The sequence below is a fragment of the Dermacentor variabilis genome, chromosome 11 (genome assembly GCF_050947875.1).
Source record: "Dermacentor variabilis isolate Ectoservices chromosome 11, ASM5094787v1, whole genome shotgun sequence".
NCBI classification, from domain to species: domain Eukaryota; kingdom Metazoa; phylum Arthropoda; class Arachnida; order Ixodida; family Ixodidae; genus Dermacentor; species Dermacentor variabilis.
The window spans coordinates 38,451,785-38,465,481 of NC_134578.1; the positions used below are offsets into that span (position 1 = coordinate 38,451,785).

At 46.5% G+C, this 13,697-nt stretch overlaps 1 protein-coding gene across 1 annotated transcript; it reads left to right on the forward strand.

The window, feature by feature from the left end:
* The first annotated feature begins 820 nt into the window (after positions 1-820).
* On the forward strand, positions 821-3,403 carry LOC142564903 (uncharacterized). Its single transcript, XM_075676103.1, has 3 exons — positions 821-1,064; positions 2,032-2,158; positions 2,965-3,403. The coding sequence occupies exons 1-3, from the start codon at positions 967-969 to the stop codon at positions 3,382-3,384; spliced, it is 645 nt and encodes a 214-aa protein (XP_075532218.1). The 5' UTR covers positions 821-966; the 3' UTR covers positions 3,385-3,403.
* The last annotated feature ends 10,294 nt before the right edge of the window (positions 3,404-13,697 follow it).

Sequence of the window (13,697 nt, forward strand, 5' to 3'; positions counted from 1 at the left end):
AAATGTCTCATGAATTTGTATAAAAGCCTCATACGCACACGATTAGACTATGGAGCCATAGTCTACCAGTCGGCTACTCCAACTGCTCTAAAGATGCTAGACCCTGTCCACCACTTAGGAATTCGCCTGTCCACAGGTGCCTTTAGAACAAGCCCAGTGGAAAGTCTGTACGTTGAATCGGATGAATGGTCACTTCAACTGCAGAGAACATACTCGTCTTTCATGTATTTTCTTAGAGTAAACGGAAACAGTCAGCACCCCGCGTATTACACTATAAACGATTTGTCCAGTTGTCAACTTTTTCGCAACCGGCCCACAGCGGCAAAGCGTTTCTCACTGCGTGTCAGAGACATAGCTGAAGAAACAAGTTTTCCCCTGCTTGAATACCATCTTATGTCCCCTGCTATACGGCCCCCACCGTGGCAGTGGCAACCAATAGAATGTGATATATCCTTCATAACTGTTACAAAACGCGCTCCTCTCGCGCATATACGAATGTACTTCCTGGAATTACAACACAAATACTCATGTCCTGACTTCTTTACAGACGCATCAAAGTGTAATTCTGGCGTATCTTACGCAGCAGTCGGTCCATCCTTTTCAGATGCTGGTGTTCTGCACCCTAATACCCCTGTTACACGGGCGGCCTTAACCGCGGTTAACGTAACCGCGGTTATCGCTAAACGCGGTTAGCGCGGTTACACGGCAGGCGAAACTGCGGTTAGGCCGCTAACCGCGGTTGACCGCCAACCGAGCTTGGCAACCTCGGTTTAGTGTAACCGACGTTTTGGAGACGGCAAAATGGCGGACGATACTTCTCCAGAGTGCAGCGCAGGCGCGTCCCAGATATCTTCCAAAAGGCGTATCATTTGGCCTGACGCGACAACTGAGGCACTGATACGCCTTTGGGAAGATAATCTGGGCGCTCTGCGCTCAAGTAGTCGTAACGCGCGCGTCTACGCAGAGATGACGGCCACGCTCAACGCCAGTATTCCCGCCGGCGAAGGACCATATTCGACGAAGCAAGTGCGCCTGAAGCTGGATAACATGAACAAACGTTATCGGTAAGTGAATATTGGGAAATACGCCGTGCAGGGGAGCATGTACTGGTCAAAGGACGCGGCGTCTGCTTGCTAGACGAGATGCTAGCCGTTAACGCCTCGATAACACAGAAGTCCAAACAGCAAGAAAACGCGCGCGCAGCAAAAGCCTCTAGCAAACAGCAACGCGTAAACGCGAGAGAATGCGACCGTGCGTTGCGGCCAGTTGTGCGCTCGCCGCAGGTAGAACACTAGGGCTTTACGGCATTGATACGTGTGCCGGATTATTTTTAAGCTTGGTGTAATTTCAGGCGTAGTCGCATGTTTATAAGGTGCATGGCCTACGCGCCGTACGCTCTCTCCGCTGTCCGCGCCCAACGAATATGGGGTCGTAAATTGGCTCCTATGTCTGAGCAGATATTAAAACCACGGACAAGCACTGCGTACCACAATGGAATGCAAGCTGAGCGTTGTGTGCTCTCATGCGAAATTTTCATATGGTTTTTATCTATCGTGAAACAAAAATTTCGTTGCCATCTTCTAATCGGGAAAAAAATTTAACAGAAGTGCATGCTGTCAGTATCAGTTTACCATGAAAATACATGTTTAATAATTCAAGCTCCACTAGTTTAAGCTTACCTTCATTTTCACGATTACTGCTACAATGACCTTCCTTCAGATGGCTATAATTGTTGCACAGGAAATAAGTACTATTGCAGAATTAAATATCCTAGAGGCGACACTACAGATTAACATTTTTATTTAAATCTCTCTTATATTATTATTTGCTCCTTTCTTGATTTATTATCGCTTAAGGGACGGAAAACTAGTCCAGTAATTATTCTTAACATGTAGTGGTGTTTCCTTCTTTCTGCAGCAGTGCTACAAAAATTGTCTTTGGTAATTATGGTACATTTATAGTAGCTGTATTGGAGCAATGACTGTGTTGAATAGGCTGCACTTTGACGAAATGAATATATTATAATTTCAGAAAGCTCAGGCGCACCGCAACAACAACCGGCTCGAAAGCCATCACCTGGCCGTTGTACCGGCGTCTGCACGGCTTCCTCGGAGCACTACCGGTCAACGACGACTTGCTCATGGAGGAAAACATTGAGGTAATCTTCAGGTCTTCACAATACTTGCCAGCATTTATAACCATCTGTTGTCCGGCAATGATTTCTGTACGGCATGGCTCATACTATACGTGAGCAATAGGCTGCCTACATCGCTGCAGAAAGTGTTGTGTTTGCTGTATGTACTGTACCTATGTGCACATGATTGCATTTTTATCCCATCATCTGGAGGGGCATGCCGCCAGCAAACCTCTCGAGGATCCATTAAGATCCTTTCTTTCCTCCATTTCTCCACGCGAAGGAATAACTAGTGTAGCTGCACAGAAAACAAGACTACAATAAAGAGACCTAAGAATGCACACCACATACTTGTAGCAGTGTTGTGTAATCCTGCATATCCTGAAGAATGCTGATGATGAATGAATATAGGTTTTCTGCTACAAGTTAATTCCTTCTATGATTTCAGGGAACGAATTAACTTGTAGCGAAAAGCCTTCATCATCACCATTCTTTTTACATACCAGGATTTGCTGAAAATTTTGTAACCTGTAGCGAAAAATACAAGCTTTCTACGTATACATCTGTGTGCAGAAAGCTTGTAGTTTGCCAACAATTTTCTTTCTGCGCACAACTTAATCTGCAGAATATACTTTTAATTCTTAAGGTATGTGTCTTAAAATCCAATGCAGACATTTTCATTTGGTATGTACATCTATTGCAGCTCCATCCAAATCTTCATTCCACCTTGCAGCCATATTTTATCTCGGTGATCTGAACGCTTTCTTAGTTATTACCACTGTTTTACTGCGTCGAATGTTCATGTGTTATTGGCATACCGAAATTTGCAGGTGCAGCAAGTGAATGAACTGCCAAATTCTGCAGAGGTCATTGCATCATGGGACGATGGCAATATTTCTACTGAGGAGAGCAGTGTTTGTCAACTAAGCATTACTCCGGAGCCTCCCACTGACAGCCAAACTCCAGAGCCTTCCACAGACAGCCCACAGCCTGAGGTAGCGAATGACCTGGGTGCCAGAGCAGGCAGCCGTTCTGCCAACAGCAAGGCTAAAGGAAGGAAGAGGCCTGCGTCGACAAACTTCGAAGAACTCGTAAGCTTACACAAGCAAGCAGAACAACGAGCAGCGAAAGCTTCTAAAAAAATTTACAAGCTTCACAAGACGTTCATCAAGTTGCAAGCAGAATCTAATGACATGCAGGCAAGCATGATTAGAATGCTGGAGAAGTATCTTGTACCAAATGATAAATAAAAGGTGATCATGTATTGCACAAAACAAATATTCATTTATCTCTGAAACATTACACAACACGGATTCCTAGTGAAGGGAGTGGCATTCCAGGGCCTCGCACAGCAGCCATACATTGACGGAAAACAACCTTCCAGAGACCAATCCCCAGCAATGTTAATACAGACCACATGGACAGCTCCAGTTCCAACTTATAACCACAGGACAAAACTGGACACAATTCATCAGCTTACCCAACACTGCACAAACAAGCTGAAACACGAGTTACCGATGCTTAAAAAGCTATAAATAGCTATTGGTATTGGTAACCTGGCAGTTCCAAGTGCCCCCCCCCCTCCCTGTGTTAAGTACTTATTTCCCAATATCAAGTTTCAATTCAAAAAAGTGCAAGCATGCATTGGCTAAAGAAACTAGGGAAAATACATGTATGCTTAGTAAAACTAAATGTAGGTGTTATGTGGACCCTATAATATTAAGCAGATTTGAAGCTTCAGTTCCCTTTGCGGTCTGTTCAGTTCAAGATTTCATGCAGTTTTGCTACAGCACATTGCACGTGGTCGCACCTACAATTCAGAATTGTTTGTGTACTGGCTCATCCCATCTCAAATGAATTGAAATCTCAGTTATTATTCCTGCAAAGTCGCATGTTCATACGTGGAATTGTGCCTTTTACATGTGCTTACACAGAATTTAATGTAAAAAAGAGCGCACTACATATTCACAGCAAGAAGGGGGGAAGGTTGGTGTGAAAATTTATCCACAAAAAAAAAAGGATCAGTGAGCATAAACCTGAAATACATTGTGACAAAACATAAAGGGAAAGCACAAGAAAGATATTAAAATGAAGAAAAATAATGATAAAGCTGAACAATGGCTATAACAGTTTAAAATACATTCTAAACTTCATCCTGAGAAGCACCGAGAACTGCATGCTCAGCTAGCTTGGCGAGCAGCAAGGTGCTTGGCAAGGGCATCTCTAACTGTGACTCCGAGTGGCTCTTCACGGCGACTTCTGCACACTGGTTGCGGCCGACCCGCGTCTTGGCACTGCACAGCTTCGATCCAGGTGATATCGCAGTGATCTGTAAGTTCTTCACATATGTTGTGCAGTACACAGCACGCACGAATAATGCGATTGACATTGTCAATATCTACTTCGAGGCCCTTGTGCATGATTCTAAATCGTGCTTTAAGTCGACCAAACGCATTCTCTACAACTCTTCTCGCACTCGACAGACGGTAGTTGAACGCTTGCGATGGGGAACCAACTGGCCCGGCACGAGGAAACGGCTTCATGATGTGGCGCTGCAGAGGAAACGCTTGATCAGCAAGAAGGAGAGGGCACACTAAAACACCTTCGACATTTTTTGCTTCTAGTCGAAACAGATCACTTGCCAAAACTTTAGGCAGTCGCGACCTTTCGAACACTGCCGCGTCATGGTTCCTTCCAGGTGACCCCACATTGACATACATAAATCTGTACCGGTGGTCCACAACAGCCAAAAGAATCGAACTATACCACCCCTTGTAGTTATAATAGTCGGCTGCATGCTCTTTAGGGGGGCAAACCTCGATATGGCAACCGTCCAGGGCACCCACACATTGCGGGAAGCCGGTGATTGCTGCAAACTGACGCAGGTGCTCCTTCATTTCATGTGGGCGGGGAAGTCGCACTAAGCGCGCCTCTAAGCACCGTACAACCACATCACAGAACTCTCGGAAGATGAGGTTCACCGAAGAGCGGCTCACGCCGAAGAGATTAGCCACAGTCCTATCTTCCGCAGAGGTGGCGAGCCGGTACAAGGCAATCGCGACACGCTTGTCCAAGGAAATTGCTTTGCGCATGACTGTGTCTTGCCGCTTCATGCTTTCACACACGCTGACGATGTAATTGAAAGTACATCGGTTGATTCGGAAGTTCTCCCGGAATTGGCTATCTGGAAGCTGGGGCAATGTTGCTTCATACCACGAATTTTCACGCGGATACATCCATATTTGCCTTTTGCGTGCACTAAACAGCACAGCGGCGAGAATCAGCTGACGGCACCGCTGCTCAGCATACTCCCTTTCTTGTTCTAAGTGGTTGATAGCTTGAAAGATGCGGGCCTGCTTTATCCTCTGGTCGTGCAACTTGCTTTGCAGTGCTGTGAACACAGTCCAGAAAAGTCGATCGGCACTGAGACGGCGCTCCGGCGGGCGAAGAGCCATCGTGAAGAAACCGACAATGGTACACCAGACACCGAACGCAGAACACGGAACGCAATAATGACACAACAAATAAAAAACTCCTAAAGAAGATAACCGGACGCGGGATTTCGCTGCAGGCAGAACACGGAACGAAGCGGGAACGCAGATACGACGTAGATAGATAGCGGCTTGGGGGCAACGGATATTGTTGGCCGTAAAACCAACTCTACGACCGACTGCGACCAGCGTTAGCAGATTATTCTCAAATGACGCTAAGTACTAACGTACACGTGCCAAACGAAGTCTTTTCCACGTTAGAACACTGAAATATGACATTTTTTTGATGAAAAGTAACATCTTTACATCACTGAAATGAAATGTCGCAGAAAAATTTATCAAAATGAAGCCTGTACGCAAGGGATCACGTGACGCGTCATCAGACCATTAACCGTGATCGGGATAGCCCGTGTAACTCTGGCGGACTACGGTTCGCGTTAACCACGGTTGAGCGAGTTAACCACGGTTAAGTTTAACCGCGGTTAAGCGGCCCGTGTAACTAGGGTATAACACAAGTATTTTCACAGCAGAGGCCTACGCGATATTAGCTGCCGTTAAACACATTAATGAATTGAATATCCCAAAGGCAGTTATATACACAGACTCTTTGAGCGTAGTAAACGCATTGAAAACTGTGAAGAAATATCAAAATCCTATAATTGTGTCTCTCTATTCAGCATTATGCACCACCTATGCGTCCAGGCAGCATATCGTAGTATGCTGGGTGCTGGGGCACCGCGAGATTGAAGGAAACGTGTTGGCTGACCAGCTAGCCACATCCGTGCACGCGAACGCTGCAGACATTTCCACGACTGTCCCTGTAATGGACCTTAAGCCCTCCATAAGGAAAACGCTCAGGGCTTTCTGGCAGCGGTTATGGGATAAAGAAACAGAAAATAAACTGCATGTTATCAAGCCATATCTTGGCAACTGGCCGCCGGTATCAAAGAACCGCCACACGGAAGTAATACTTTGCAGACTTAGAATAGGACACACATACAGTACACACGCATACCTCTTGTCAGGTGGTGATCCACCCATGTGTGATAAGTGTGGTGAGCCACTTACCGTGCTTCACATCCTGATGCAATGCAGAGAATTAGATGCAAATAGGAAAAAGCATTTTCCATTACCTCACCGGCAACAAATTCCACTTCATCCCCAAATGATTATAGGTATGGAACCTCTCTTTAAACATCAATCACTGTTTCAATTTTTAAAAGCTGTACATAGCTTTCATACTATAGCCCCAGGAAATCCGTAGCACAGCCTCTTAACAGAGGTTTCTGCTGCGGTAGCTGCTTTGAAAGAAAGCACCTGCCTCCCAGCCTTTGGGCTCAAAGGCTTTAAGGAGGCATATGTGCTATTTCCATATTCATGTATTTTAGCCCCATTATCACTTGTCGCTCGTCCTATACCCAGAGACCACTCCACGTATCACTGTCATAATTTTATACCTATATATCGTTTTATGCTTCTACGATAGCGACTAATTTTAGGCCACTTTACAGCCATGTTACACCTCATCATCGTAACTCACCAATCAGCGCTTAACACATCATTATCAGTCATGGCGCTCTTTGGCCACACCTGGCCCTTGCGCCACTAAACAACACATATCCATCCAATAATAATAATCCAAATGCAGGTCTGCTATAAAACATAAAAATTACTACAAATAGTTCTCGCTCTCATTTCCCGCAGAGCGTTTTTTTCTTTGTAGCGCTTTCCTTTAATCGGGTGCCCGGTATACTACCAATTATTTGTATTTTTAAGGACCCTGTTGGTTAGGGAAGTCGTCAGCTTCCTATACTTTGGTTTTTCAGTTCATGTGCATTCTGCGCTGGCATATTGTCTCCTCCTGGTTAGTTCGCTTGGCTGAGAAAGCTTCTGCTCCTCTCTGATTACACTACCATGCACCGTTGCAGGAAAATAAAACTTGGTATTATGAATTTCGTGAAACTCGTGCTGGTGCTGCTGGTTAGGTTAGGTTCGGTGCTTTTGCAGTGAGGTGGATGTGGTTTTCTTTTCTTCTGAACTGCATTTTGTGTGCGCGGCCCAGTTAGAAGATCAAAATGCTGAGGTCCAGGAACGCCCAATACGCAATTCTTTACCACTTAATAACGCCTTTGTAAAGGAAGGCGGTAACGGCACTTCGGAAGGCTGGCATGTCGCAAGCATAGCGTGATGGAGTGCCGCATGAAAAAGAAAAGAGTTAATTGAAAAGGAACGGTTACATTGCTTCTGCAGAAAGAGAGCAGAAAAATAAACAAAGTTTAGTACCCTACATCTAGTGCAACCAGCGTAACTTACTGAACATAATAAAATTGCGAAAAAACCAGACCCATGTTTCTTTACGTATTTTTGTTTTTCGATCTTCGCATTCCCTACCTTTTTAGTAATCGGGAGCAAGTCTCATTTTGCGGCCTGTAACATCCTGGAAAACCCGTCCTGATTATCATTAATCAAAACTAATGGAGGGCATTTTACGCTTTATCTTTCATCGAGCGACGGTATATACGCATGTATTCCTTCAAAAATTAGGCTCAAAGAGTTGTCTTTCTATGATAACTTGCGACCCAGACATGCATGATGCAAGCTTCTTTGTCCTCTTTCACGGCTCGCGTGTCGTTACGAATAAACTCGATGCGGTTCCTCTGGCATGTTCGCAAAGAATATTGAAAAAAAGCAAAGCAAGTTTCGCCAGGAGGGCTAAGCACAGAGAGCGATAGCAAATTTCAGCTTGCTTCAAGTTTTATGAAGGCTTTTTAACAATATACGCGTGGACTAAATATTCGCGTGATGGAGCACGTGAGGTGATTGCTACAGCGCACCTGCTTCAGAGAAAAAGAGAGAGAGTGTGAGTGGCTTGGAATGGGAAAAATTTTCTGCAACCCTTTATTGAGCACGACTCGCTGCCTCGGGGAAGGGGTGGGGGCATGATGAAGAAAAAATACAGCGAAGCTCTAGGTGATCCCAGAGCCCTTACCTACCAGCACTCGAAGTTATATTGTAGTCACTTCTTTTCGTTCGCCACTCTGCTGATCGACGTTCGGGTGTCAGTCGCATACGTTAAGCAAAAATATAGAAAGTTGGGCGAGTTGGTGCGGTAACATGATCTTGGATTGTTGCGTGAAGTGACACGGACAGAGAGAGGAACTAGACAGGACGAGCGCTAACTCTCAACAAAATTTTTATTGAAACTAACAATATATATATATATATATATATATATATATATATATATATATAGGGGATTGCAAATACCGCAGCATATGAACATGACAAGGTCTAAATACATCAGTTAGACATATCAAGAGGTTGGGAAGCCTCAAAGCCAACAACAAAACAACACTGCTTGCGATTAACACACGTGCTGTGAAGATACTGAATTTCGCATTCTAACAGAGACAGGTAGACAGACAGGCAAAGAACTTTACTAATGGTCCTGCGGAACCGCGTTAGGATACCTCCCTTTTCAGGGAGTCCCCATAGCCGTCGCGGGCCGCAGTCACGTCAGGGTCAGAAGATCGCGGTCCTCCGCCCTGTCGCAGGCCCTCTGGACAGCCAGTAGTTGCTCTGAGAGGTCGCAGCTCTTAAGAGCTGCCTCCCAGTCCGTTAGAGTGGTCAGCGATGAGTTGCGTAACGCACGGCATTGCCATAGCATACGGGATAAGGAGCAGTACGCCTCCCCACAGTCTGGACTGTGGGGTTCTACATTAGGCGCGAAGTGACTGCGTCGGCCTCTGGAGGGGAATCACCCCGTTTGGAGCATGCGAAAGGCCGACGATTGTGGTCTATTAAGTTTAGGATGTGGTAGCGGAAAGGCCCGCCGAGCAAGTTGTTAATGTGCCAAGATATCATGGAAGGTGAGGAGAGAACCCCTGTACAGTCCTAAGTCGCCGCCCTTGAGTCCACCTGAACCGCCGCGGTCTGTAAGACCTCGCGCAGAGTCATGAGCCAACTCATTGGCGTTAACAACCTCAGAGTTCACATTGATTCTCATATGGGCCGGGAATCATTTGATGATATGAAAACCAACAGCCCCCTCGTTGCCGAGGATGGCCGCCGCCTCCTTTGAGATGGAGCTGGAGGCGAACGCTCGGGCTGCAGACCTAGAGTCTAAAGATATTGGGACGTAGAGGGTCCTTCAATGCCATAGCTGTAGCAACCTGCTCGGCTACTGTTGCAGAAACCTTCCACACGGATGCTGAGTTAATGAGAGTGCCACTGGAGTCAACCGAAACAACGGCATAGTGATCAGAGCGCTGGCCGTGGGCGGCGTGGACGAAACATGCAAGATTCGGAATGGCCGCCGCCACTTTGAACAGGGAACGAGCCCTGGCTATCCGGTGCCCTATACTGTATTGAGGGTGGACATTACGTGGCATGCGATCTACCTTGAACGTATCTCGGACCATGGTGGATAGGGTCACGTTGCGCTCCGTGATTTCCTGGTGACCGCATCCAACGGATTCGAGGACACGTCTCCCCGCTCGCGATGATGAGAGTCCTATTATTTGGGCCACTCGTTTGGCCTCGATCACCTCTGAAAGGGTGTTGTGCATGCCTAGTTGAATGAGACGCGCGGTGCTAGTAGTGAGTGGTAAACCGAGCACGCGCTTGATGCTTTTGCGCATGAGGACGTCGATATTGGGCTAACCCTGTTTAGACCAGCGCAACGCGGAGGCTAGATAGTTAGCGTTGCTCATCAGAAACGCGTGGTACAGTCTGAGGAGATTGCTCTCGCTTAAACCCTCCCTGCAATTCAAGACCCTGAGGATAAGCCGAAGCATATTCTCCGTCTTGGAGGACCTGGTGGTATCCACTCTGTGGATTTGTTGTCCGTCCCTCGTATAGAGGGCTATGGAAACTTGATCTAAGGGTGTGGAGCACCTAACCCCCCGTCAGGTGGGCCTATACAATAGAAGTTCGGACTTAGTTGGCGACAGACTCAGGCCCATGTCTAGTAGGAAGTGTTCTGTGATGTCGAGCGCCTCTTGGAGCGCACTCTCAACTGCAGCGTCAGTCCCTCGCATGCACCACACGGTAACAGAGACAATGATGCGTGGCTAATGCATGTCTCACCTAATCTTTGGTGTGAAATTCCTCGATTATTTCCCGTGTGGTTTGGGATTTGCGTCTTGAAAGAATTTTTGTGCATTCAAACAAAGGTTAACTACTACACTTGAATTAACGCGAAGCATTAGGGTTGTTAAGTGGTTGTTTGTGTTATTTCAGTCTAATATTAATGCACCTTTAGAACTGCATGGTCATGTTCGTATGTTGCGGTATTTGCAATCGCCTGTATATATGTTGTGTTCATAGGAGGTTGTGGCCAAGTACTGCACCAGGGTGGCCAATCCTGCTCTGGTGAGGGAGTGCGTTACCGGTTCTGGTCACCGGGATCAGGCCACACTCCAGGCCTGTTTGTGCAATTTTATCAACACGCGAATGTTTTTTTTTTTAATCCGGTGGAAAATTGCCGGCACCGGGATTCGAACCACGGACCTCTTGCACGCGAGGCGGGTGTTCTACCTCTACGCCACCGCTGTGCTTTTCAATAAAAATAATTTCAATTTCAAAGAATAAGTTTCAATAAAAATTTACTTGAGAGCTAGCGCTCGTCCCGTCTGCTTGTCGTCTTTGTTCGTGTCACTACGCGTTACAATCCAAGATCATGTCACGTTAAGGTCAGCATGCTTTCCGTTTCTCTGTCAACCAATTTCTTTCTCTCTCTCTCTCTCTCTCTACACCAGGCGTCTCAACAATGGCGCGGTGAGGCCCGCCTTGAGCCGCGCTACAGGTATCGCACAACGATGTTTTACTATATGAGACCGACGAAAAGAACCGTCGGCGTATTTGTCGGTGCCAAATAAAAGGATCACGTAGATTTCGCTCGAAATTTACTGCCTATTCCGCGCAAAGCCCGAGTCACACTCCCACTTTGGAAGCAAAACGCGATGCTTGTTTCCTGTTTTCTGAACCACAATGGATGCACCGCTGATACCAGTGATGGAACCTCCCCCCCCCTTCCCTCCATGCGGTATGCACACAGGTGCTCTGAAAGACCGTTAGCGCGTGGGCACAGAACTCTGATGACAGCAGCGAATGCCCGAACGCTGCAGCCAGAGCCGATTGCGTGGATGGGGATGGCACGTCTACTTAGCTTCGGTACTTTTTGCGACCAGACGCACTGCGTGTCTCCGGAGACCCTTTATAATGCTCTACGCGCAGGACGCAAATGTGCCGCCGATACCAGAACGGCACGACTGTGGTGACGCCAACGGCAACGTTGGGAAAGCCTGGCCTCCGGGTCAGTATAGTTTATATCACAGTGATAGCGTTTCGGTATTATTATTTTTCTACTGGAAACTATCCATGGCGCGAAATAAAGGTGGATAAGTTGTTCCAATTTTACTTCATGTAAAACTGTGTTTGATTTTCACAGGGTTTGAAAGTTAAGAAGGGAGAAGTATATAGAGCAGAGAAACGGCAATCGCTCCACATAATTCTTGGACGACATTCATTAATGCGACAGCCTATCTCGCCTACCCGTAGACCGCAAGAAGCGAAGGATCGTTCTAGCTGTCGCTATTGCAAATGTCCGTTTGGTCCATGTCCTAATTTCTTCATTCTGACAGTGGCCGGCTGTCCACTGCCTTCAACTGCACTTGCCTCCCCGTAAGTGATAACATGGGCATTCGCACATGAGATGGGCAATTCTATCAACACAGCCGGAAGTGTCACCCTCCAAAAATTAATTAAGCTGGGGATGTTACGTGCTAATGCCACGATCTTTTTACGCGGCGCGCCGTAGTAGAAGACTCAGGATAAAATTTGACTAACTGGCGTTCTTTAACCTGCTCCTGAATCTGTGTCCGCGAGCGTTACAGCATTTTTCTCTCATCAAAATGCGGCCACCGGACTCAGCAGCAGGACTCTATACCAACTTATCGCAGCAGATTCAAGTGCCACGGGTAGGGCTGTTGCACCAATCGCTAAGAAATTAATATGTCTTGGTAAACGAGGCACCAAACCACAGCCGCCACAACAGAGTCCCTTCGCACGTTACTAGTACACATGGCCGACAAATTTTTAAGCGAGGAGTAAGTTTATGTAGGCGACTGTTCGTGATCCTCGTCGACTTCTGCGAAGCCTATGTAAAATAACGCCTTCTGGGGCGAATCGTCGCCAACTTCTTTGTTTGTTTTGCGACTGGAATCGAAACACATCTACCGTTGTGGGAGGTTGAATGGGTGAATTTGTCGATGCCATCCTTTTCAGTGATACCGCATTGCGCAGGATGTTACTGATCGCTCTTCTGCTGCTTGGTGGTGTCAATGCCTTTGCTGATGCGTTGTTGATGAGATCGGCGGTGCATTCAGCTTTGAATGCTTTGCAGGGATGCCTTCGAGTTGTTAAAATACCTAGTTATATTGTCGTTTTTTGTTCGTGGTATTGCTGTGAGAACTGCTTCGTAATGTCACTGTGTTGTGCTGACTATAATCTTGTAGTCTCTCTGTCAGGACATTAATTGTTCTTCTGCTCGTTCTTCCACTAAAACTGTGCGCATGAGTGTCCAAAATTGTATGTGCAAATGTTTTATGTGTTCCTTAGAAAACGACTATTGCCAGCTCATTGCTGGGCAGCTATCTCCTCTATCTCCTCCGAACAGCTCCTTTTTCCAACAGACGAATTGACAACAACATCGACAACGACAACAACGAAATAAAAAAGAACTACGACGACAAAACTAATCCCTCTGTCGTCACAAGTTGAAAGGCTGGCTGCGCTGTTTGCACATTTTGACGATTTTCTGTTGATCCGCAGCAGCACTCATATGATGCCCCGGAAAGAGCTCGAGGTTGTAATGTACGATGGTATGCGCAGTGACACTGGGAGAGAATTGGGAACGCTAAAAGAGAGTGCAGAACATTACAGTAAGTAACGAAATTGGGCTGTCACGGATGCAGGAAGCGCCCACACAGGAACCTCATTATCATTTTCTGCATGACATTTAGAAGAAAGAGTGCCCGGGGCAACGCAGCACCGAAAACATAAAAAACAGG

Bases quoted from the DNA above. Each gene is read 5' to 3' on its own strand.
- LOC142564903 (XM_075676103.1), top strand. From the start codon at position 967: ATGACGGCCACGCTCAACGCCAGTATTCCCGCCGGCGAAGGACCATAT. The intron at 1,065-2,031 runs GTAAGTGAATAT...TTATAATTTCAG, and splicing joins AACATGAACAAACGTTATCG to AAAGCTCAGGCGCACCGCAA. The intron at 2,159-2,964 runs GTAATCTTCAGG...CGAAATTTGCAG, and splicing joins TCATGGAGGAAAACATTGAG to GTGCAGCAAGTGAATGAACT.